Consider the following 22,564-nt stretch of genomic DNA (forward strand, 5'->3'; position numbering starts at 1 on the left):
GGCCCGGATCATCCAGACACTTTGTCTACTTCTGAAAGATTGTTGGAATGGGAAACGTCTCAACCGAAGGGGCTGGAATGAGAGACATCTCAACGGAATAGAACAAGAAACGCGGTCAAACGATCGTTTCACGAACTGGTCGTGAACTGGAGGAGGAGATAATACAAGACAGAGAGGGAGGAAGGAGAAGCCTTCTCTCTACAAACAAGTTCGGCACAACCTTGTCGGAAGAATCGAGTGCCAACAACCAGATGCCAACCAAACAAAATCTCTCAATATGAATCGCTATATAAATAAACTGGATTCTTGAATGTTCCACGTTTCGGTATACTTCAGCTTAATATCTGTATTGATTTCTGTCTCATGATATACCACCTTAGTATACACTGCTCGAAATGGATTGACCTTAGAACTTTGGTAAACATTGATGCCAAAAGTTCAAAGAAACGATAGGAGGAAAGTCGTTAACGGGCGAGATAATTGGCTGCAAGAGGCCCGTATTGTTGACGCGGGGGGTACTACAAATACTTTATTGTTGATGTCTACGATGGTAGACGATGGTGTACAATGTGTAAATTGTAAGAGAGTTTATGTACAAACTAGGAAAGATGACTGACTATATAGTCAGTAACTATGGGATGGCGAACCTGTGGCATCTGAGAGATAACAAACATTTATCAACCCTCCTATCATCAGGGTATCTTGCAATCCGATTAGAAATACTCGAAAGTGAACCAAGTCAGAACATTAAAATGGCTTGCGTCTGTCGGAATAAAATTCAATATAGATTGTAGGAAAGCAAAGTGGCGAGAATCCATCATGAAGTGAAGGATGAATGTTTTTTAAGAACAAGAAAATTCAAAATTATCACTTTCTGAAGAGAACCTTGTGACGATAAAGCTCAAATTCAAGAGGACGCTGGTAAAATATTATTTGTTAACGGCCTTCTAGTTAATTATTAAAGATCTCTGGGTCGTTGATTCTGAAACTATATTTTCCCATGATATCCAACGTGTTGATAAATATACGATGTTGGATAATTTATTACCCAAGAACTACCTGAGCTACATGAGATACTATGTATACATTGACGTGTCAAATCAAGATATATATATAAACACAAGACTATGAGATCAAATGAGTTCAATTTAGAGTATATTGTTAGTATCCATAGAAATAAAAATAGTCCAGGCAGATAGGAAGCATCAGAGAACCTATTTGCTGACATAAAGATATTCTCACCATTCAAGCAGCTTTAACCTCGACAAGTAGTTTTCCTGCGAGATATTTAGCACAAATGCACTGTATGTGGAGAAATAAAGTCTTACCTGTGTTCATTCCATGATACAGTTGCGTCAAGGCGGTTTCTGCTTGCAATAACCCACCACGCACAATGGTTTCTCTCCGTTGCAACTGACCTTCCGCAAGCCACTGGCCAAGCTTCCCTCTGACTTCGGGTATCTTATCCATATGATCAAAGACGATAAAGCCTTCCATGCGAATCCGCATTCTCCAGATCATCATGTAGTTCTTTGGCCCTTGAACCTCTTGTTCATTGTACTGACTGACCCCACCGCACATGACAAATCGAGCATTCTTGTTGGCGCAGAGGAGGGCTAAGTCGAGAACTTCTCCTCCGACATTATCATAAAAGAGATCAATCTTTCCTTGCGTCAAACCTTGGAACTTTTCGGCGAAATCTTCACTCTTGTAGTTCAACGCCCCGTCAAACTTGAGGTCATCAACCAACCAACGACACTTCTCGTCTGAACCTGCAATTCCGTACACCGTGGCACCGTGGATCTTTGCAATCTGTCCAGCAATAGACCCCGTTGCTCCTGCTGCTCCGGAGACGACAACAAAGTCCCCGGCCTTGACACGGCCGACTTCGACCATACCCCAGTATGCAGTGACTCCTGTCATGCCAAGGACGCTTAGAACATCGGTCAAGCGACCTCCATCCGCAGGATCAGGCGTAGCCACGGCTTCCAGAGCGCTTTCGTTGATAATTGCCTGCTCAGTCCAGCCTACCATACCGACGCCATAGGAGCCAACTGGAAACTTCTCTGATTTTGAGGCAGTTACGCGGCCCAAAGCATAGCCGCGCATGATTTCGCCGATTGCAACTGGGGGGAGGTATGATGGACGATCGTCCAACCACCCTCGCATCGCGGGATCCAGGCTTAGATAAAGGCTTTCGAAGACAACATCTCCATCTTGAAGCTCTGCTGAAGTCGGAGTTGTATGCTTTTGTACAGCAAATGTCTCCCCTGGAACAATATTTGTCTCGGGGCGCTGTTGAAGATGGATAGCGATATGTTCGGAAGACATCTGTGCATAACTTAATGTTAATATGAAGGAATGAGAAGCAAGCTTTGTAGGACCTTACTATTCAGGTAGTCGCTTATGTGACAGAAGAATATTTGAAAGAATTGAAGTGGTAGTGAAAAGGAATACTTACCCTACATAAGTACAACATCAAGTGCCCCCACCGCAGATTACAAATCGAGCCCGTATCACCGACTTAAATCCATCTACAGAAGCCCGAAGATAAAGGAAAAGCAGCTAGTTATCCATTCTAATTGGTTTACTATTCTAGTTGGATTATACTAAAGATTCGTGTATGTTGTATGAATCAGACCTCGGGATTATCCCGAGGTCCTCAGATTCCGCACGTCATAGGATCCATAGCTGAAGTGTCCGCTTTACCCGTCCTCTGGATTCGGCGTTGCTACTCCTTTTTATTACTAGAAGGATACTCATCGTGTATTGTAGCAAATGAGTCTAGATTATAGAGAGGGAGATATATAATTATTAACAAGAGACATAGTATATATAGAGCCTTGACAGTGCTAATTCCATGTTGTTGGGATGGCTTGCTCTGTAAATATGTGCTTAATATAGTCAGCACTTCATGAATTTGAAATGCGTTCAAGTTCGCTTAATTTGTGCTCTGTTATAACTGCATCCAGATGGACCCGGGGGTTCGGTAATATATGTAAAGACAATTCCCATTCATCCTCCCTCCTGACTTCTTTCAGTCTAGTGGTAACTTCCCCATACACTCGGTCTTGACACCGTCTACGGAGTATTCGCGTTCTTTTCTCTTGCCCCAACTACCTTCCTTTCTCGAACCAGTCAACATGGCTCCAAACTCCTATGAGGAAGCCGTGGATCAATACGTGAATGTTGGCCCAATTCGTTTTGCATATCGAAAGTTCGGTGCCGAAACAGGCATTCCTCTCACTCTCCTAATCCACTTTAGGTAAGTACGCATCTATCATCGGGATCACTGGCTACTTGCAAGTGCTAACAACGGTTTAGGGGCTCGATGGATCATTGGGATCCAGCGTTCATTAACCCGCTCGCCGCCTCTCGACCCATAATCCTGATTGACAATTCCGGTGTCGGTCGATCAGATGGTGAGGTCCCATTGGTCATGAAAGAATGGGCTCAGAACATTATCAATGTTCTCAACGCAATCGATGTGAAACAGACCGACCTCCTCGGTTTCTCAATGGGAGGATTCGCCGCCCAACTCGTCACCCTCAACGCACCGTGGCTCATTCGTCGACTCATACTAGCGGCCACCAGTGCCAGTATTGGCGAAGGAGTTATCCCTCCCAAACAAGATCCAGCAGTCATGAAGCTGAAAGATGCCGAGACCCACGAAGACCTGCGCCAGGCCTACATCGAAGCTTTCTTTGGCGCATCGGGAAATTGTTTAAAAGTCGGGGCTGAGGTATGGGACCGTATTGTCTCTGCCAGAAACGAAATTTCCGCATTCCTTGGGTTTGAGGGGACTTGGAGGCAATTCGCCGCCTTTGGGAACTTCCTTCTCGACCCTCGCCAGGCCAAAGACGGTTCTTATAACCGGCTCAATGAGATACATATCCCCGTCCTTGTTGCAATTGGTAAGAACTCTTGTGCCATGTTTGGAGGTGTGAGCTAACACTGAATGCTTATTTCAGGGAGCAATGATGCTGCCATTCCCACTTACAACAGCTACGTTTTGTGGCAGAAATTGACCAACTCCAATGCGCAGTTGCACATCTACTCGGACTCAGGGCATGGGTTTTTGTTTCAGTATGCAGCCGAATTCTCCAGGCTAATTGGTGAATTCTTGGACAGCGTTTAATCAACAAATTATGAGCTGTCCGTGTAATTCCTTGTAGAGTAAGGTTTTCAATATCCAACATAAAGTGAAGGCATACATTCATTTACTAATTAGGAACAGTATCTCGAGAATGGTGGAGGAATAATAGACTATATCCACTTCAGAAAGAAAGGGCATTCGGACGACTGTTTAGGAGGTTAGAGAACTGCATTGGAGTTCGATACATGAGCCCATGATGAATGATCTCGTTGATGAAGTTTCACCGTACACAGGTTTTTGTTTGACCCTTTTTGGGGGTAATATAACAAAAATCTGGTGTATGATAATGTATAGTATAGATCAATAATAGTTATGCTATCTTCAACTAGCTAAAATGAGAAGAACGGGAATTTCGCCACCTGGGTACCTAGGCAGACAATGTGACTAATCTTGATATCCACTTTTATACCCGTTAATAGAATCTACCAAATGCCGGGCTGAACAGTTCAACATTTAGCAAGAGAGGAAGGACCGATCGCAATGAGTTGAAATATTTTTTGGCGGCTGATCGCACTAGACAGAGGAATATGCAGGTGTGACCACGCTTTGATCTAGCTGGCTGATACATTCAGCGAAAGCATTGTGTGGGATCTTTTGCTATCATGATTGGTTATTAGAAGCTCAACACAATAGGCTAAAATCTAAGACAGAATCAGGGGTAATAGTTCCGAGCCTATAGCAAACAACCTAGAACTACAATGTCACAAGAACGGCCCGAGGGAATCATTAGAGTTTGAGCATGTATACCTAATAGTTTCCAAGGCATAGACGACCAAACATTATGCCTTTTTTTGCTTATTATTGCAACAGTACTGACGACACACAATTCGCTACAACACTATTGATAGCATTAATGATATCATAAATCTGTCTGCCAGTTCCTGAGAAGGCGCGGAGTGATCCCGGCTCCCTGGGTGCTCCTGGGATCTCAACTGACATTCCTAAATCCCTCATTCCCCACCCCTGCGAATCAATTTTTAGTTCCAGGGAATCCTAATACTCGCTGGATTAATGCTGAGGAAGTCCGGAATAGATGCAACGAGCATGGGTTTTTTTATCGGTTGACATATTTTCCAGGCAGTGACCGCACTGATCGCTTGCACTGACCCTTTAAGGAACCCATTCGGAGCTACATGATTCAGGACCTATCAAGAGCATGTATAGATTGAATCATGAAATGGCTTATAATATACCTATAACTTGATGTGGATAAATCTCGGAGAATACGCTTAACATCACTAGCTATTCAAAAACATTTGACCTCATCGTGTGGGTGTTTTGCGTATGATTTCCTCTAAAAGGGCTATAATTTCGGCGTGATTTTTATTTTGAGGTTGAACAAATGAAATAGATGTCTCGGCAATAGTCAGATCTCGGCCATGGTCAGCTATGCAACTTGATCCCGATTAGGCCATCGTGTAACCACCACTACGCTAAGGCCTTCTTAGGCTAAATACTTTGTATATACTACTTGAAAAGTAGTACATAAGTTATGCGTAGGGTGAAGGACATGCTCGGCCTTCTAAATGATTATGCGAAGCAGTGGCTACCGTCGGATCTGTACAATGAAGTAGCCAACACATGATGATACGTGAAGGTGACGCAGGAAACAGACAGTTCAGATGAGTTTGGTTCTAATCAAGAAAACGAAAGAGATCCAATGAGTAGAATCAGCAAGAGCTTGAAATACCCCAGGAAAAGCCAATGGCTCGGATGCTACAAGTCTGGGGCGGGCCGAAACCCTATACGTAAAGTGTAAATATAATATTGCACGGTTGTGCCCGTCAAGCCACATCCATACTTATCAACATTCGTCTGACGAAATATCCATGCCATAACGTGTGACCTGCGTCCATTGAGGTACTGCAGCTCCTGTTTTGATCTTGTTTGATGTCGCATTAAGCCATTATTCTTGCATTACTGCATGAGGAAGGTGAGCTCTACAAACACGAAGGGTGGCTCTGACGTGTTCTTACTGCCTTTGACTGCCGGAATCAGTCCAGTTAAGAAGAAGGCTCCCACGCAGCTAGCCCAGGGGGCATCATGTAGCTAGCCTAGAGGGGATTTATGTTGTAAACAGTCCCTCGCAACCGAAAGGGTGTGAGGGATTTTATGCAGCCTCGTTCTTTGTTGAAGGTAGTTGTAATTACCATACCACTCGTAATCACTATCCATTAGGTAGCGAGGTATAAGTATCAAGCTATTCAGCAAGATATTGAGAGCAACAGACCATTTCTTTTCTCTCTTATAGCTGCCCAGTAAGTAGGTGGAACACCCACTTAAAAGACAAGCTGATACAAAAGTTTCCAAAGAAAGAGGAGAACAAAATGTTTTCACATCGGAGTGTCTCTCTCGCATTGCGTCCACCGGTTGTCTTTCACAACTCTATTCGCCATGCCCACCCAATACTTCTTGCGCGCCAGCAGACGAAAAGCCTCACGACTGCTACAGCCCCAAGTGACTTAGGTAGCACAATGCCACCAAATTATGTGGCTCATGTTGGGCAACTCAAGACATTCACTTTGCCTGACAAGGCCACTGGATCTCCCAGTGACGTTCAACTGGGGAAGGCTATGATCGACGCGTGGCGTCAAGATGGTATTCTTCAGGTTTCGATGAGTCCCAAGCAGCAGGATCTGTTTGATAAAGCATTTACTGCTAGTAAGCGGTTCTTTGCTATGCCTCCTAAGCAAAAAGCTGCTTGTGTGGACAGTCAGAGCTACGCCGGCTATATTGCCTCTGGGGAGGAGATTACGGATGGCATTGCTGATTATTCAGAGATATTTACGGTCACCAAGGATCTTCCTCTGGAGGAGCCTCGAGTGGAAGCCAAGTGGCCTTGCCATGGCCCTTGCCCTTGGCCAGATACTGATATGAGGACCCCTATACAGAAGTATATGGAGTCCTTGGGTAATAGCGGGGAGACGTTGCTGAAGATGATTGAATACGGACTCGATCTGGATCCTAAGACTCTGACTTCCTTAACCGAGGATGGATGGCACCATCTCCGTATTTTGAGGTAGGTTTCATGAGTTTTATTCAAACTGTTAATATGTTTTGACCTTGACATTCAGATTCCCTCAAAATAACAACACCAACGGAAAAGGAAAAGATGGCCGTGGTATTGGATCTCACACAGACTACGGTCTCTTGGTCATTGCAGCCCAGGATGAGGTTGGAGGTGAGATTCCGTTGTATTCGCCAAATATATAACCATTCACTGATCATTCAAGGCCTATTCATTCGACCCCCTGCAGAAGATGAGAAGCTGGAGAATTGGAAGAAAAGCGCCGCTGGCTTCCGCGAAGATGATGAACGATGGGTTTATGTACCTCCTGTGCCCGGAGTCTTCACAGTATTCCCAGGTTTGTCTTTCCCCTTGCATAAATACATCAGCATTTCTATTCAGCGTACTAAAATCTACATCAACTCTCTAGGAGATATTATGCAGTTCATGACCAACTCCTACCTGCCATCCACCCCCCACAAGGTCGGCCTCAATACCCGCGAGCGATTCGCCTTCGCCTACTTTCATGAACCTAGCTTCCAAGCTGAAATCTCCCCAGTTGCGAAGCTTTATGATGGCCAGCCTCCAGATGAAAAAATTCATTACGGAACCCACTTCACGAACATGTTCATGAGGAATTATCCGGATCGGATCACAACAGATAGGATTATAAAGGAGGATCGATTGAAGTTGTTGGATCTGCCTGAGCTGAGAACACAATAGGAACTTTAGAGGGATCACCCTCTCCTCTTGCTGACCTTCACAGCAAATGATTCAACATCACAAACATTTTCTCTGCCATCCCCCAACGAGGATGATTCAACTTTGTCCCTTCATCCTTTGAGTTCATCGTGCATTCTACAGGTCCCTACCTAGATAGTACTTAGTCTTTAGTGATTATGTCCGCACAGATTGTCAAACAGCGGTTTAGTTAAGAGTATTACATATCATTGATCTACACTATACATTGTCTGTCTTCCCATCGTTGCGATTATTTGACAACTTGGGGTTTTTTTGGTATCAGAGAGCTCTACGAGGTTTGGGTCATGTGTGCTCTCCATGGTCTCGTATATTTCTCTGGTCCATCTATAGCTCTATAGTTTTCTCTTCTTGACCCACGTATCTCACTCGTTTATTTCCTGCTTCTCTCTAGCAGGCCTTCCCGACAGTCCATCAAGCCCTTTCACCGGTATCATTTTCACCACGTGGGTCAAAAAGGACCAGCCATTTCAACCAACCTTGGAAGGTTAGATATAGGAATAATCTTAACAATCACTGACCTAGCGGCGATATTGCTTGGATTTTGAAGCTACAGCTAGGAAGGAGCGACGGGGCAGTCCCAAAGATCTAAGCCTGGGAGCTGCGCAGACCCGCGGCCAACCTTGGAAGGCTTAATTTGAGTCGGTTCGAAAATAGCTTGGATAAAGACACTAGAAGGAATTCAAAAGATTTCTAAGTCCAGAGCAGACTGTGATAATGAGCATCAAACAAGAAAGATGAAACCAAAAACACACAATGATGATTCGCTGGTCCCTATTTAGGCGCCCAGCCCAGCCCTTCTAAGGTTAGGTACCGAGCTAAGTAAACGCCCGGCTGCCATTTCCCAGGCTTCCGAGAATACTAGTATAGAGGGGTACGTGGTAGGGTCAAGCGCCACTTGAGAACATTCCTTTGATCATTCAACTAAGGACTCTGCACTCTGGGGCGCTTTCTTTCTTCCCGACAGTAGTAGGCTTATCGAAACTTGTCCTGCAATCGGCCTTCTGCACCACCAAACAGTCGACTTCAGTTTGTGAAATTCAAAAAATCCCAACTTCTGAGCTGAGGTATCGTGATCTAATATCGGTCCTAGGCCACTGAGAGACGGACGAGTCAGAACTCTTACAACGTTACCTGATTGTAGGATAAACAGTTTGCAGATCGATAGTCACGTACGGAGTACACAAACCTTTCCTTTACCTTAGCTTTCGCGGCTGACTTGCAAATTTACCCAGAATATTTTACCCAGGCACATCTCTCCACACCGATTGCATCCCTCATCGATCATCTTTCACACTCACACGCTCCCCGCTATGGCGGACCAGAAGCTTCAAATTTCCGACCCCCGAACTCGCACGGCATTGGAAAACGACCTCACCCTGCGAATTGTTCTCAAGGCTAAATATCGCCCTGACAAGTCCCGACGCTCCGCAGATGTCATTCCCTGGGCAGAGAAGCTTGCCGAGAGCGTCAGTCGCGCCGCACTCAAGGAAGTTGGGAAACCAAACGCCGACTTTGAGATAAGCCTGAACATAATTCAGATGCTCGGCTCGCCGGACTATGTGTATATCTGTTACGATATTTTCCGCGCTGAGTGCGATCGAAATGTGCGACTCCAGATCCAGGAGAGTTTGCAACAGCCAATTCATTATGCTAGTCGGAGAGGAGGTATGTACCTCATGCGGAAAGATATGCGTGTTCAGGCATTGGCATCTGCATCCTACTCAAATATGAGAAAACTCGACAAAGGTGACCTACCGCTATTTTCGGACCTGAAATTTCCGCCATGTTACATCTTTGGCAAACGCATAGAAGAGCCAGGGCGGAGCCAGGAAGAATGGCAGCAGCTCCGGGCAGAGCGAAAGAAACAGAATGCTCAGTTATCGGAAGGGGGTGAGACGATTCAAGGTGGCCTGGAGAAAGCTAGGGAGGGGTGGGAGCACGATGAGCCAACAGATAACCCGGTCCCAAGAGAAGAAATCCAGCGGGCTGAGCCGTCAGATGAGGATAAGCCAAAGGCGGGTAGCCCGGAGCCGGAGGAGAAGAGGGAAGACAGGCAGCACGACAAGCCACCAGCTGATGATGATTTTCAATGAGAGTGCATCCAAGAGGCTACGCAATTTGGTAACATTACGCTTGATTGGAATCCAGAGTCGAGACATCGAGACAAGGTGAATATTGTGACCTTCTCACATCCGAACAAATTCTGAACGATCAGGAGACTGCATGACTTCAACATATAGTGAAGCTGGTCAAATGTTACACATAGAATGTATCGGTCCAATGACTTTCGGGTACCTTATTGTATAAGCTTCGGCTACTGTTCTAGCATACCGCTGCTACCAATGCGATAGCGTCCTCGAGTGGTCAGGATGGCTGGATCAAGGTCAACATGAATCTTCGCAGGAGCCACAGCCCAACCTAATCGCTTTCGCCAACAGCCCCCGCACAAATGGGAGACGCGATTACAATAAGGCTGTAAAGACAGCTCTTGCAATGGCCTGCCAGGTCATGCGCGTAGATGCGAAAACACTGGTCCTTCTTCACGCTGAAAGTTACCCTACTCCAAATCAGTATTACGGTAGTCGTTTGCAATCTTCAAAGGACGAGACTGTCCTGCTAACCCCGGGATCCTACTCTGGATATGGCCCTGTATGTATTTATTGGGTATCAACATGCAATATCCTTCGAGACGGACCGAAACAGGCACAGGTCTTAGTTATTCTTAATAAATTTATGGGAACAGGGAAGGCTAACTGGTACACCTAACTGTCCACTAAGACTGATGGAGCCTGTGTTCATGTGAAAAGCGACCTTTCCGGGGACATTGCTCTGGTGACAGTTGATCTGCTTCTAACATGGATGGGAGTGGAGAAAGCTCCTTCTGTTATAGGAAACGCCCAAGACAAGGATTATTTTGTAGAGCTGTCACACTACGTCTCGGACAGCGAAATTGACAGCCTTGAGAATGAGAGCAATATGAGCACATTCCCATATTTCTCGATTATTTCACAGTTTTTCGTGGGAAGAGAGTGAGGACATCACCAAGGTCAAGTTGACTGCAGATGTCATGAAAGAATATGTCCCCAAAAAGACCGCCACTATTCCAGACTTTGCCGAAGAGATCACATCTATCATAAACAGTGTCCCTGAAAGAGAAATGTATCCTTGCATCTTCCATGACCCGACGTTAAGCTTTCACAACAAAGAATATGGTACGACAGATGCGTATAATAGGCCCATCTCACATCTGACCCGATCTGAGCTTTTGCACATTGGCCGATGTTGCAATCCCGATGTCCTTCGGCAGTTCGGTGCTATCCTGACCAAATTGATTGTTGTGGTATCAGCGCGTGAGATGCCTGACCATATCTCCAGCATCAGTGCCGATTATGTGGCCAAGATACCATTAGTACTGGCATCAGAAAGGTACAATCGGCAGTTCTGGAAGCTCCTTTTACACACCATTGAGCCTGGAACGAAGCTGTCTGCTCAACCCGCTGCTCTTCTTGCTGCTCTCAGTCTGCGGCTAGGGATTGTGCCACTCATGAAAGTATCTGAGCAGGAGATGCTCGGTTTCTAAGACAAATGGAACGACCCTTCGACCCCCAGCTACGCTACGATGGAAAGTCTATCCACAACTCCAGGGAGATAATCTCAACTCTCAAGAAGCTCGTCAAACGCAGCAAAAGAAACGATGAAATATGTTCCCGGTGCTTCAACCGACACCATTACCTACACGCAGCCTGTGGACGCTATGGCTGCTTCCAAACAATGTGCATGTTCTGCCTGGTAGCATGGTACAGGCATAACTATTCAGGCTATGTGATCAACACTGCGACGCTAGGATGTCCATTTTGTCGCCGATACCCCACCCTTCCTCTAGTGGCGAAGTATGGGTTGGGTATTTATGTTGTTAAAGATGTCACCAAAGCACTCCGTGACAAGGGGAAGTTCATTTATGCATGGTGTTGTGAATGTGATACTGCTAAGGTGGTGATGGAGCGGACTTGTGTGCTTGGAGAACCTCTCCGATTGACGGATTGCATTTGTGATGAATGTCACGAGGAGATAAAGAGTGAAAAGAGAGAGAGTCGGGCAAGGCGACGCTGGGGTTGAAGGTATATAAGACGAGGATGATTGTTGAGGAACAAAGTTTCTCCAGGACAAGTGATTAATTGTTGGATATTTCATTCGTGAATTGTCTGAAACTAGCTAGCTACCTTGCAGAATAAAATCTCGTTTAATGCGAGCCACCCTTTAGCCCCAAATTAATATCGCCCAATAATTTAAACGAGAGAAACAGAGTAGTGAATGTGAAGAAGACCCCAATATAGAGATCTTCTAGCGGCGTTAGAAGAGCAAAACCCCGCAAAGAAAGTCACAACAATGGAAAAGATGGAAAAGCACAAAACATGAGGGGGTATGGGTAATGTTACAAAAATAGAAGAAATCCACGGGATGATGAGAGACATAGGGGAAGGGAATGTGAAGACTAGTAAGGCGAGTTGACAACGTCATCCCTGCCAAGACGACTGCTCCATCCGCTGCGCGCACGGTTAGGTGTGGCGGGACCAGCGATGCTCTCGCGCGTAGGCTTCTGGAAGGTACGCTTGGCGACCATGTTGACCTCGTTTGGCAGAGCAACGATGACATTCTTGTCAGAGCCGAATCGGAAGTTATCAGCCATGACATTCTCACCATACCGCTTGATAGTGTAGGGGTCCTTGCGGTTAGCAACAACCTTCTTCATACTCCATGTAATGATGAAGGGGCCGGTAGCGGTGACAATGCTAGTTTCCGTTGAGTCGACACCAGTGTTGAAGCGTGCGGTAGTGAACGAGAGAGGCTGTTTCGTCTCGTGCTGGAACTGGGCAACGTGTGCGGGCTGCAGTCCAAGACGGCGGGGCTGAGGCTTCGAGTCCTTCGCGAAAGCACGCTCGAATCCGAGCTTGCCCTCGTTCTTGCCTTCCTTCTGCAGCGAATCGATGAGGAGAAGGTAGGTACGGCAAGTTGCCAACACCCAGCGTCCATCTGCAGACACATCAAGGCCGATGATTGGCTCACCAAGAGCCGGGATATGAGTCTTTGCGTTGATGCCCAGTCGGTCGAACATGCGGATGTCACCCTTGTTAGATGCGACAGCAAGGTATCCCTTCTCAGTAGTAGCCACAGCCGAGAAGTCATTCTTGCTGGCATACTGCTTCAGGTCGGAATCGACAAGCTTGTTGCCAGAAAGACGGGGATCGATGCGGTAAAGGGCGTTCTTAGAGACACCGACGAATGGCTGCGCTGCGGTCATTTGTGCGAATTTCTACGAGTTTTGTTAGTTTGTCCAGAGATATATTTCAAGCCTGTGAGGTAACTTACGTTTTCAGGAGCAAACGTCTCCACTGCAATATCGTCATGGACCTTCCATTCATCGACGATTTTGCCGTACTCCAGATCCATCTTGTACAGCGAGTTGGGATCATCTCCATTTTGAAGAATCATGTTCTGATCCTCAGCATGGAGCATGACCTTCTTGGGGCTGAAAAGCGTGCCCTTCGGGGTCTCGACCTTTGAAATAGTCGTGGAGAATTCAAGGTTGTTGTGAGCGGTGTGCTTGAAGACGCCGATCTTGGACCCTCGCACAACGAATGACCGATCATGCTTGTAGCCGACTGCCAACTGCGAGTTGACGTTTCCATCTGCATCGCGTGTGACGAGATCTTCCTCCTCTTCGTCACTGTCGTAGTGTTCGCTGCGCTGAGCATCGTCCTGGTCGCCGTCGTATTCCTCTTCGGCCTCCTCCTCTTCTTCCTCAACTTGCTCCTCGATCTTGTCATCGGCATCTTCCATGGTAAGATCCTGGAAGGCATCAAGAACATAGTCTCGGTCATTCTCCTTGACTTTAGTCCACTTCAACTCATTGAGCTGTTCCCACAGCGCCTGCATCAGACCCTCCTGGAACCGTTCTTCCGAGGCTTGGTCCTTGAATCGCAGGAGCCATGAGTAGGCCGATCCATCTTCACCATAGTGGTTAAAGATGAACGAGAGATATTCGAAGTTAAAAACGGGGTTGATATCAGCGACGACAGCCTGTCCTAACCACTCCTTATCCGAGCCAGTAATTTGGAGCCAGTACTGCCAGGTACCAACCTCCGAGACAGTCGCAATGATATCCGACTCCTGGAGCACAAAGGTTCCAGTGGAAAAATCGAACAAATGCAGCTCAGCATTTTCCTTGCAGAGAATCTCCTTGGCTTCGGGATGGGCCGCAGACGGCGGGGCAGTAGTCGGTTCCTCCTCAAGAGTGGCAGTCTTGATCTGTCCTTTGGACTGAGCGTATTCTACGTCTTTTGCCATTGCTGCGACTGAATCTTCTGCTGTCAAGGAATTTCTAGTCGGCGAGGAGGCCGGACTCGCAGATGGAATGGGCTTCTCTTCGTTGTATGAGAATTCTTGCAACTCCGCCTCGGTAGCCTTCTGTGCGCTGCGGCGGTGTTTGCGTTCGTATTGACACTGGAGGGCGGCAAGCTCAAAAGTGGCAACTTTGTCCGATGGGACGGAAGAGTCGCAGATGAATTCAAATAGATCACCAGCGTCGCCGCTCAGGTCATCCCAGGCCAAGATCTTTGCACCTCCGTCACGGAGTTCAGAGCGGAAGTGGAGGGTTTGGTCCAGGAGGAAAACCTTCTCGTCCTTATCTAGGCCGTCGCCCGCGCCTTGCTCACCGTCGTCGTCCGCAAGTTCTTCCTCGCCCTCTTCATAAGCTCTCTGAATTACAAGCTGGTATTGAAAGTCCTGCCCGGTACGTCGGATCGTAGCAGCGGCGTCCTTGAAGATAAGCTCAGAGTAACCTTTGGGCGACTGTGGGCGAACCAGATACAGCTCGCCTTGAGGGATTTCGATGATGGACTCTTTCGAAGCGTCACCAAACAAAAATTTGCTCACTATTAAATTCAGAGAAGACAAGAAATTAGTTTACTAGTTCAAAACAGCAGAACAACCAAAAAATACCCTGGTATAGAGGGGTTTGGCGGGGCATGAAAAGCGCGTTGCTTACCGTTGCGGAGCATAAACATGGTTGCGAGGGGCAGCTGCCAAACAAAAAAACCAAGAGGCAGTTAAGAGAAGAAGGGAGACAAGAAGAAGTAAAAGGAAAGTAATCTGGGAAAGAGCGAAAGAAGTAGGCACAGTAGCAAAGGCTCTTCTGCCTATATGAAGAGGATAGCGAGAAAGAAGCAAAAGCAAGTCCTCAAGTGCAATAATCACAATGAAAATCGCTTCCGTCATAGATTCCAAGGTTGTGGCTGTTGTGGCTAATTGATGAGGTAAGCACCCGAGTTCGCCCCATGCCCAAATAGGCAATATGCTTTTCTACATTCACGTTCACTGTGTTTCTGCATCTTCTAGTCAGGGACAGCGAGGATAAATATAACAGATAAATGGTCTTAGATTTACTGAGGATCTACAAATCTGGCAAAAGTCAGTAAAGCATTAACAAAAGGGACAGCAGAGCTCGAGCAGATAAAAAGAACCCCTCGCAGAAGACAATCATTACAAGACTATTGATACAAGCGCATCTTCGTATGTTAATCGCTGACTAGCTCCCTTTTGCTGTTGTATATATTTACAAGGTATTCGTTGGGTAGCTCACACTATTCCTTCGTTTCATTTTCGTCCTCACTTCCTTCCTCCAAAGCTGCAATCTCTTCCAGCTGCTTCATCTGGTCTGCTTCCATATCTTCCTCGTTCATATCTTCAGCATCATTCTCAGCGTTGCCCTCACCCTCGTTCTGGTTTGCATTCTGGTTTGCTTTCAAAGCGCCGCCTTTCCGGGTAGGAATGACCTTCATAAATGCCTTGCCCCAGTCACGAAGCTCCAACCATTGAAGCATGATCTCAATGACATGGTTGGTGGCCAGTACCGGACGATGGGCCATTTGAATGTACTGCCCAATAGGTAATTTGGCAGTTTTGATTCCCTTTTCAACGGCCTGGTTGTAGCAAACTGCCTTGTGTCGGTTCTTATCCACTAGCGCTCCGACAATATAAGTGCTGTAAGGCTTCAGCTCGGTCAAAGTATTCTCACTATCACTGCTGAGATAGATGATCTCCCCGTCCTCGGGCTTCGCATCGGTTTGTTCGGCGAACGGGCCAGCGAGTTGACCTCCTCGCGCGGCTGTCATTTGTCCTTTAGCCAGCTCACCAGCACGCACAAAGTCTTCCTGCAAAAAGCGAACACGCTTCCAGTTTTTGTGGCACGCCAACACGGTGTCGAATCGCTCTTTCAGTAATTTGTTGAATGACGAGAACATCATGTGCCCGTTGTAGACTGCGCGACTGTTGTCGGAGTATGATCGCGTGAGCTGGCCGGCCAATGAGATGCGCTCTCTATCAGACATCAGCTCGTCGTAGCCGCAATCCATCACGAACGTCAAAGGTAGTAGTGTTGACCTGGTGTGCTTGGCTTTCTTGCCTCGCCATAACACCAGTAGCTTGTCGACGGCTTCTTGGCCGCCTTTTTCCCTTGCCTCCTCAACCATAGCCTTGCGACGCTCCCGCTTTTCTATGAGCTTTTCTTTCTTCTGGGACTTTTGAAGCGCGCGCTTTTGCTCAAGGGCCGCCGCGCGACGCAGTTTCTTCATTTGATTTTTCGACATAACAGGCGGGGCTCCTTCAGCGTTATCTTGAGTTGTAGTTTCAGTGGTAGGTTTTGTATCCTTTTGAACCGTAAACTCTGAGACATCGAGAATATCGAGAGGTTCATTGCTAATCTGAGCGCACGCGGGCTCCGGTTCGTTGCCGGCAACATCACCAGCTCCAGTCATGGCAGGGCCGAGCACCTCGTGGGTGGTATCTTCGTCGTGGTCCAGTTTTGCTAATTTCCGGGGTCGCTCTTGCTCCTCCATCGTCGTCTAGTGGAATTGGCAAGCAAAAGACAAAGGTGGGCTGTCGACTGTAGATCAAAAGTTCAAAAAAGCGCCCGCCCCGAAACTCATCAACCAATGACGTGCGCCGCAGCCCTCATTACTGTGCAAACTTCACGTGACCATCCAGACCCAACTTCTCCAATCGTCACAGCGGCTCCTCGCTATCCCTCCAAGCCCTTTACCCGCTCATTACCGTCACAATGCCTCAGGATATGCCCCCAACGGGGGGCTACGCTCAAGTCCAGTACAAGGTAGGCCATACGACCCAGTTTCCGGGGTTCCAATGGCCCTGCGCACCCAGCACACAGACATCCAAGCTAACGGTTTCGTTTCTTACTTTCTACAGCGAAACGTCCCCGCCCGCGGCTTCAAGCCTGCCTACTACATGATTGGCATGCACGTTATCATGGCCTACGGTTTCTACAAGTACTTCCACGGTGTCCGTGAGCAGCGGTACGTTTCATCCAGCAAGATGCTCCTTTGCTACCTCCGATCGACCCGAGAGAACCGCAATTGGACCCCTATGCAAACCCGCTGGCAGAAGAAAGAAGTGAACTCAATGACTGATATGTGTTTGAACGATAGTGAGCTCGCCCGTGAGAAGATCTGGTCCCGTCTGCACCTCACTCCCCTCCTCCAGGCTGAGGAGGACCGCGACCAGGTTCGCCGGCACTACGCCGACAAGGCACGCGAGAAGGAGCTTCTCGGCACCGATGCCAAGGTCTACAACTCCGACCGGTATGTTCCGTGCAAGCGCGACTGGACGCTATATCGTTTCCGAAATTTATGCTAATCTTGCTTGCCTTGACAGCTTTATCCGCCCTACTTTCGCCTATACCCCTGCCAATCTCACTCAATAGACAGTCTGACAATGTCACACTTGTTTTGAACGATATTGTACCTCCGTTCCCTCGTTTTGACTCTGTATGATGCTGGTGTTTTAGGATGCTTGGTTGGGTGACCCCTTGCCTCCATGGTATACGGACTGAACTGGGCCTTTCTGATCGTTGTGAGAGAGCTAGAAGCATTGTGGTGGTAGTTGGGGTAAACCGTCTCGAATCCATTTCGAGGAAAACATTGTAGATATTACTTGCCTAGTGAAGGGTTTAGTTCAGTCTTTTGCAATATGTCTTATTTCTTTGCTCGTTTAAATCATCTTGGGGCAGAACTACAAATAAGGTAATAGTAGAGAACGTAATATATTTGTGCATAATGCTATGTGGTTTTTTTTATGATATCATCTCTTGCAAAGCGCCACTGCTCGCTAACGACGGGGGTAGTTGATAAAGCTGCAACGCAGATCCAGATAGGAGCAGGCCGAAATGTGACACTGAAAAAATAAGAGTCGGGCCGCGAATGGTGTACAGAATGGAAAATGGACCATCCATGGTATGAATGAAGAATCAACAAGCCCGATAGCACCACATCAATATCCCAACCTTTCACAATCCAAGAAGCAGATGATCCTTAGCCTATCCAAATAGATCAGCTACACCACCAAGATCGGGACCATCGTTAATATCGACACGGTGGTTCTGCTGCTGAGTTTCCATTTCATTGGTCATGTATCGCTCCTGCAATGCTGAACGGGCCTTACGACGTTCCTCGCGAGAACCCAACATCTTCCCTTGCTCGGCAATACTAATACCGCGCAGGGGCTCGAGAAGCTCCAAGACTAATGCGCGTTGCTGCCTCGGTGAGGTAGTGCGATGAAGTGCAGACTCGGTACTGGCGACTTTCTCTGCGCTGATTCCTGGCAAGCTCAGGAAAACAGCACGTGGGGTCTCGCTACAGAAGCCATAGAGACACCAAATTGATGCAATTAGCTGGGCGAGGTCCTTTTGCATATCGACAAAGTATGATTCATGTACGGATGAAATGCATGCTGTGAGGACATCAGTACATATGAATTCGCGGATGGTCGCGATAGTTTGGGTGTCCGGAGTATCGTTCGTAGGCGCAAAGTCTTGCAGAATTGACCGAATGACGCGGGTGATGATGCTACCGCTGCGCGTATCGCGCATGCGAAGAGCGTGCGTACAGAAGAGCATGACAGGCTCAAAAATCTGGGGGGAGGAGAGGACGAAATGGCGGATAGAATCAGAGAGGTTCGGGGTCGGCTGGGGTGCACTGGGATCCGATTCAGTCCCATCCGGGTCTGATAGGTCACGTTCCGTCAGTATTGGGTGGTTTATGCTTATGAGTGTTCGACGGATCAGGGAGTTTTTACCACCTCTCTGTGGATCGAATAGACTGGCTACCATGATCACAGCAGAGTAAGTCAACTGGCGAAGGACACTTTCGGACTTCATCTCCGTGGTGAGATCTCCGTCCGAAATTCCATTCCTACGTTGTTCAATGATTTCCCATTCTGTGGTGACTTTTCGGTCAATGTTGGTGAATAAAGTCGATAGCATGGGGGGCAAGAATTGGCTGCGGAATTGTACAGGGCAGTCGTCAATCAGACAACGCGAGATGTTGAGAAGAACCGAGAACTGGTGGGAGGAGAGATGCGGTGAGTCAACGAACAATGCTTCAGATAGGGGTCTTGGGAGTTCGGCGAATCCATAGAAGTGCTCTCGCATCCTGCTCATGCTGAATAGCATAGAGTAGCATGCTTCGCGGACAGCTCTGACTTTTCCTCGAACTGATGATGCAAACCCTTCAAGTGTAGATTTCGATGATGTGATTCTGGCGTAGAACTCGTCGCGGCTACCGACAGAAATACCAGCCTGCCAAAATCGATCTGTGAGGATACGTTCGACGACTGGTTGCATGCCTTCGACCATATTCCAATTGGTAGGATTGTGGAAGGCATGGGCATGTCTTGGAATTGAAAGTTAGCTTGATGGCATGAATCTGCTCTAGCATAGATAATTACCTGACAAGCTGCAGCAAAGTGGGAAGAATGACAGGGATCAATTCATGCCACATCTCGCAAGCGGTCACATAAGCTGGCGTAGACTTCTTGAGTCGATCTGTGGAAACAGCCAACATAGTCTTGGTGCCACGCAATGGCAACAGCTAGATAGAACGGGTCAGATTGGCCCTAGCGCGGAAAATGAGGTTTGGCTGTCTTTCTTACCTGGAATTTTCTTGTCATCTCTTCTTGGACTAGCCTTCCTTCGGCGTCCAAGACAACCTCGGACCAGTCTGCCAGTTTCTGTGCTTCTTTGGATTGCATGTATGGGCCTACATTTTCCAGTCCAAGCATGTTGCAAAACCCGGGGAAGGTGGAGCTGTTGTGCCGGAACTGGTCGTCTTGCCATGACTCCTGGATGGGCTGGAGGAAGGCTGCGAGCCGATTTTGACGCAAATAAGGATCAGCATTGATTGCGCGTTGCCTGTGTGGAGTCAGTACGGGGCAATTGAGATTGACAACATGAATGGGAAGAAATTTACATAATAATCAGCAAGATAGAAGTCAGTTCCATTTGCAACTTGTCATCAATGCGGTTAGCCAGTGTGATTTCTTTGATCTTTGGCTCGAGAAGGTCATAGAAAGTCTGCAGTGGAAATGGTTAGAGAGTACTGGACGATCAAGATTTGAGAATAGACATACGTAGAAATAGTCCGCATAACGCATAGCCAACCGACGAAGTTCAGAGCTTGCCAATCCATGGAGTTCCTTGACAGCTTCGGAATACAATGGGTATTCAGACTGATCTGGTAGACGTGACATGAGAATGTGTTCCAGAACTTTGAGGGCAAATCCTGGATGATTGTCCAAAGCCCTTGAAGAGATGTCGACGGCCAATTTGATGACTCTTTGTTTCAGGACCGGATCCTATGGCAAAGAGATGAGTGGATGAAACTTCTAGATTTGTGCACAATGACCTACCTCGAAAGACTTTTGCATCAGGGTTGAAGCCCATGTCTCTACCGCATGTTCTAATTCCATTCGTTTAGACTCCTGTCAGATATTAGCAAACGAATATGCATTTTTCTGCTTCATCCTCTTACATCACGTTGTGGTGCTTTCCCGTGAGCCGAAACCCACTTGTTGTAGCCCTTGATGACAGCCTCTACCACTGCAAACTGAGCATCCGCTCGCATGAGGGGAATCGACGATTTGGAGAAAGTTGCCACTATAAAATGAATGAGTCACCAAGTCCATAATTTATTAGATTGTTGGCACTCACTGCTAAATGGCCCAACGCCGCTATATAAGTTGTCGAGGTTAGTGTCCACCCGGGCAAGGATTTCGCGTACCGCTTCTTGAGGCCGCTTCAGGGTGATGATTTCGATGATCGAGGAGCAGTAACGGCGGTAATTGCCAACAAATGCATGTCGCTCGGGAACAGTATCAATGTCCTCGACCAAAAACTGCACCGTGGGATCATCGGATTCAGTCGGGAGAGACTCCCAACGAAGAAGCCGCTGGGTGCAAATGTTCAAGAACTGAGGGGTTTGTTCTTGCACGAAATCCAAGTTGCTAATTTTTGAGCTCTGCAACAGTCTCGACCAAAGATGCAAGCAAGGTATAGAGACCGTCAAGCTCTGGTGTTGCATAATGTTGGCCATGAATTGCAGGAATGGCGGCAGATTCAAACGGTCCATGTTAGAGACTAAAAACTTGTCATCTTCCAAGCATCCTGCAATATATGAGACCATCTCAGAAAGCTTTTTAGAGATAAGATATTTGGGATCATCAACGTCATCCGGACCCACGATTGACCATTCATAAAGCCTTTGAAGAACAACAAGGTATTCGGACTTAAAGATCAGGCAGACTAGATCGTGAGAGTCTTCGCTGCCGATAGTATTCCTTCCATAGAGGGCATGGAGTGCTTCGATTGCAGAGAGGAGCACCTGGTCATCTTGACAGGGCAAAGCTCGGAAAATGCTTGGGACAACCTGGGAGGCAGTAACACCTTTGTAGATGGACCATGACAATGCGGATCTCAAAGTTGCCAGAGCTTTTATAGCCGCGTCCCGAGCCTGTTCCGAGCTGGAGACATTCTGAACGCAATTGTCAAGAAATTCGCAGATACGAATGAGCCAGCCCTCCTGTCCACAGCGCGGAATTGTAGCGGTGTTTTTATCCCCGGCAACTTCCTCTACAATGTCTGCAGGGGTAAAGATCTCGATAAGCGACCGGTTGAGCTCACCTCCCCGTAGTGACGAAGCAGTATCTTCTCGGAAAAAGACATCCTCGGAAAGGGTCTCAAGAACGGCAAGTACCAGCTCTTTGTGTACAAGGGATGCACCCCAGAACTGAACCAGGTTGGCATCCATATCCATCCAGTCCAGTCCCCAGGTCTTCTTAGCGGCCTCGGTCCACAGTTGAGAGATCTTATTCCGAAAATAGGCAGGGTCTTCGGGGCGGACGTTCTCGGCGAGTTGCAAGATCATCATGCGTAATGTCTTGGCTTCTTCTGGGTTGGTGAAGTTGTATTGGCGAAGAACGTGATCGAGAAGAGTAAGACCGAAGTATCGGACAACAGGCTCATGTTCCATCCGGGAAGCCAAAAGGAAGCCATTTCGCGCCGCGGCATCCGATTCTTTCAAGTTCTCCACGAACTGCGAAGCCTCCTTCCGGATGTCATTTGACGACGCAGGGTTATGAATGAGTTGCAGGGCACGGATGATATCGGCCATGCCGCCCTCCGACAACTCCTCCGCAGCCATCTTGTCGACGCGTTGTAGAAGTATTTGGTGAACAAAAATGTAAAGTCTCGGTCTCGTGTCACTGTAGTAGACCGCGTCTCATAGTCAGGGAAG

General features: G+C 47.4%; 9 protein-coding genes across 9 annotated transcripts; 5 read left to right on the forward strand and 4 right to left on the reverse strand.

The window, feature by feature from the left end:
- Positions 1-1,245: 1,245 nt before the first annotated feature.
- PEX2_047800 (MDR family NADP-dependent oxidoreductase) lies at positions 1,246-2,331 on the reverse strand (the record flags this gene model as incomplete). Its single annotated transcript, XM_016742055.1, has 2 exons — positions 1,246-1,277; positions 1,329-2,331. 2 exons carry the CDS (start codon positions 2,329-2,331, stop codon positions 1,246-1,248), a joined length of 1,035 nt encoding a protein of 344 aa, XP_016595577.1.
- Positions 2,332-3,143: 812 nt separating this feature from the next.
- PEX2_047810 (alpha/beta fold hydrolase) lies at positions 3,144-4,138 on the forward strand (the record flags this gene model as incomplete). The annotated part of the gene is made up of 3 exons (XM_016742056.1): positions 3,144-3,265; positions 3,325-3,914; positions 3,972-4,138. 3 exons carry the CDS (start codon positions 3,144-3,146, stop codon positions 4,136-4,138), a joined length of 879 nt encoding a protein of 292 aa, XP_016595578.1.
- Positions 4,139-6,630: 2,492 nt separating this feature from the next.
- PEX2_047820 (Oxoglutarate/iron-dependent dioxygenase) lies at positions 6,631-7,886 on the forward strand (the record flags this gene model as incomplete). Its single annotated transcript, XM_016742057.1, has 4 exons — positions 6,631-7,175; positions 7,231-7,337; positions 7,390-7,521; positions 7,594-7,886. The coding sequence occupies 4 exons, from the start codon at positions 6,631-6,633 to the stop codon at positions 7,884-7,886; spliced, it is 1,077 nt and encodes a 358-aa protein (XP_016595579.1).
- A 1,349-nt stretch (positions 7,887-9,235) lies between these two features.
- Positions 9,236-10,018, forward strand: PEX2_047830 (uncharacterized protein; the record flags this gene model as incomplete). The annotated part of the gene is made up of 1 exon (XM_016742058.1): positions 9,236-10,018. The coding sequence occupies one exon, from the start codon at positions 9,236-9,238 to the stop codon at positions 10,016-10,018; it is 783 nt and encodes a 260-aa protein (XP_016595580.1).
- Positions 10,019-10,205: 187 nt separating this feature from the next.
- PEX2_047840 (uncharacterized protein) lies at positions 10,206-11,505 on the forward strand (the record flags this gene model as incomplete). The annotated part of the gene is made up of 4 exons (XM_016742059.1): positions 10,206-10,216; positions 10,277-10,574; positions 10,629-10,681; positions 10,938-11,505. 4 exons carry the CDS (start codon positions 10,206-10,208, stop codon positions 11,503-11,505), a joined length of 930 nt encoding a protein of 309 aa, XP_016595581.1.
- A 912-nt stretch (positions 11,506-12,417) lies between these two features.
- Positions 12,418-14,989, reverse strand: PEX2_047850 (uncharacterized protein; the record flags this gene model as incomplete). The annotated part of the gene is made up of 3 exons (XM_016742060.1): positions 12,418-13,236; positions 13,293-14,857; positions 14,971-14,989. 3 exons carry the CDS (start codon positions 14,987-14,989, stop codon positions 12,418-12,420), a joined length of 2,403 nt encoding a protein of 800 aa, XP_016595582.1.
- A 576-nt stretch (positions 14,990-15,565) lies between these two features.
- trm10 (tRNA (guanine(9)-N(1))-methyltransferase) lies at positions 15,566-16,819 on the reverse strand (the record flags this gene model as incomplete). The annotated part of the gene is made up of 1 exon (XM_016742061.1): positions 15,566-16,819. One exon carries the CDS (start codon positions 16,817-16,819, stop codon positions 15,566-15,568), a length of 1,254 nt encoding a protein of 417 aa, XP_016595583.1.
- A 96-nt stretch (positions 16,820-16,915) lies between these two features.
- On the forward strand, positions 16,916-17,700 carry PEX2_047870 (putative NADH-ubiquinone oxidoreductase subunit GRIM-19; the record flags this gene model as incomplete). Its single annotated transcript, XM_016742062.1, has 4 exons — positions 16,916-16,920; positions 16,968-17,091; positions 17,187-17,578; positions 17,652-17,700. 4 exons carry the CDS (start codon positions 16,916-16,918, stop codon positions 17,698-17,700), a joined length of 570 nt encoding a protein of 189 aa, XP_016595584.1.
- Positions 17,701-18,312: 612 nt separating this feature from the next.
- PEX2_047880 (karyopherin MSN5) lies at positions 18,313-22,471 on the reverse strand (the record flags this gene model as incomplete). Its single annotated transcript, XM_016742063.1, has 8 exons — positions 18,313-19,666; positions 19,722-19,864; positions 19,926-20,184; positions 20,243-20,346; positions 20,403-20,627; positions 20,682-20,753; positions 20,804-20,928; positions 20,983-22,471. 8 exons carry the CDS (start codon positions 22,469-22,471, stop codon positions 18,313-18,315), a joined length of 3,771 nt encoding a protein of 1,256 aa, XP_016595585.1.
- Between the last annotated feature and the right edge of the window lie 93 nt (positions 22,472-22,564).

The sequence above is a fragment of the Penicillium expansum genome (genome assembly GCF_000769745.1).
Source record: "Penicillium expansum strain MD-8 chromosome Unknown contig150, whole genome shotgun sequence".
Lineage (NCBI taxonomy): Eukaryota > Fungi > Ascomycota > Eurotiomycetes > Eurotiales > Aspergillaceae > Penicillium > Penicillium expansum.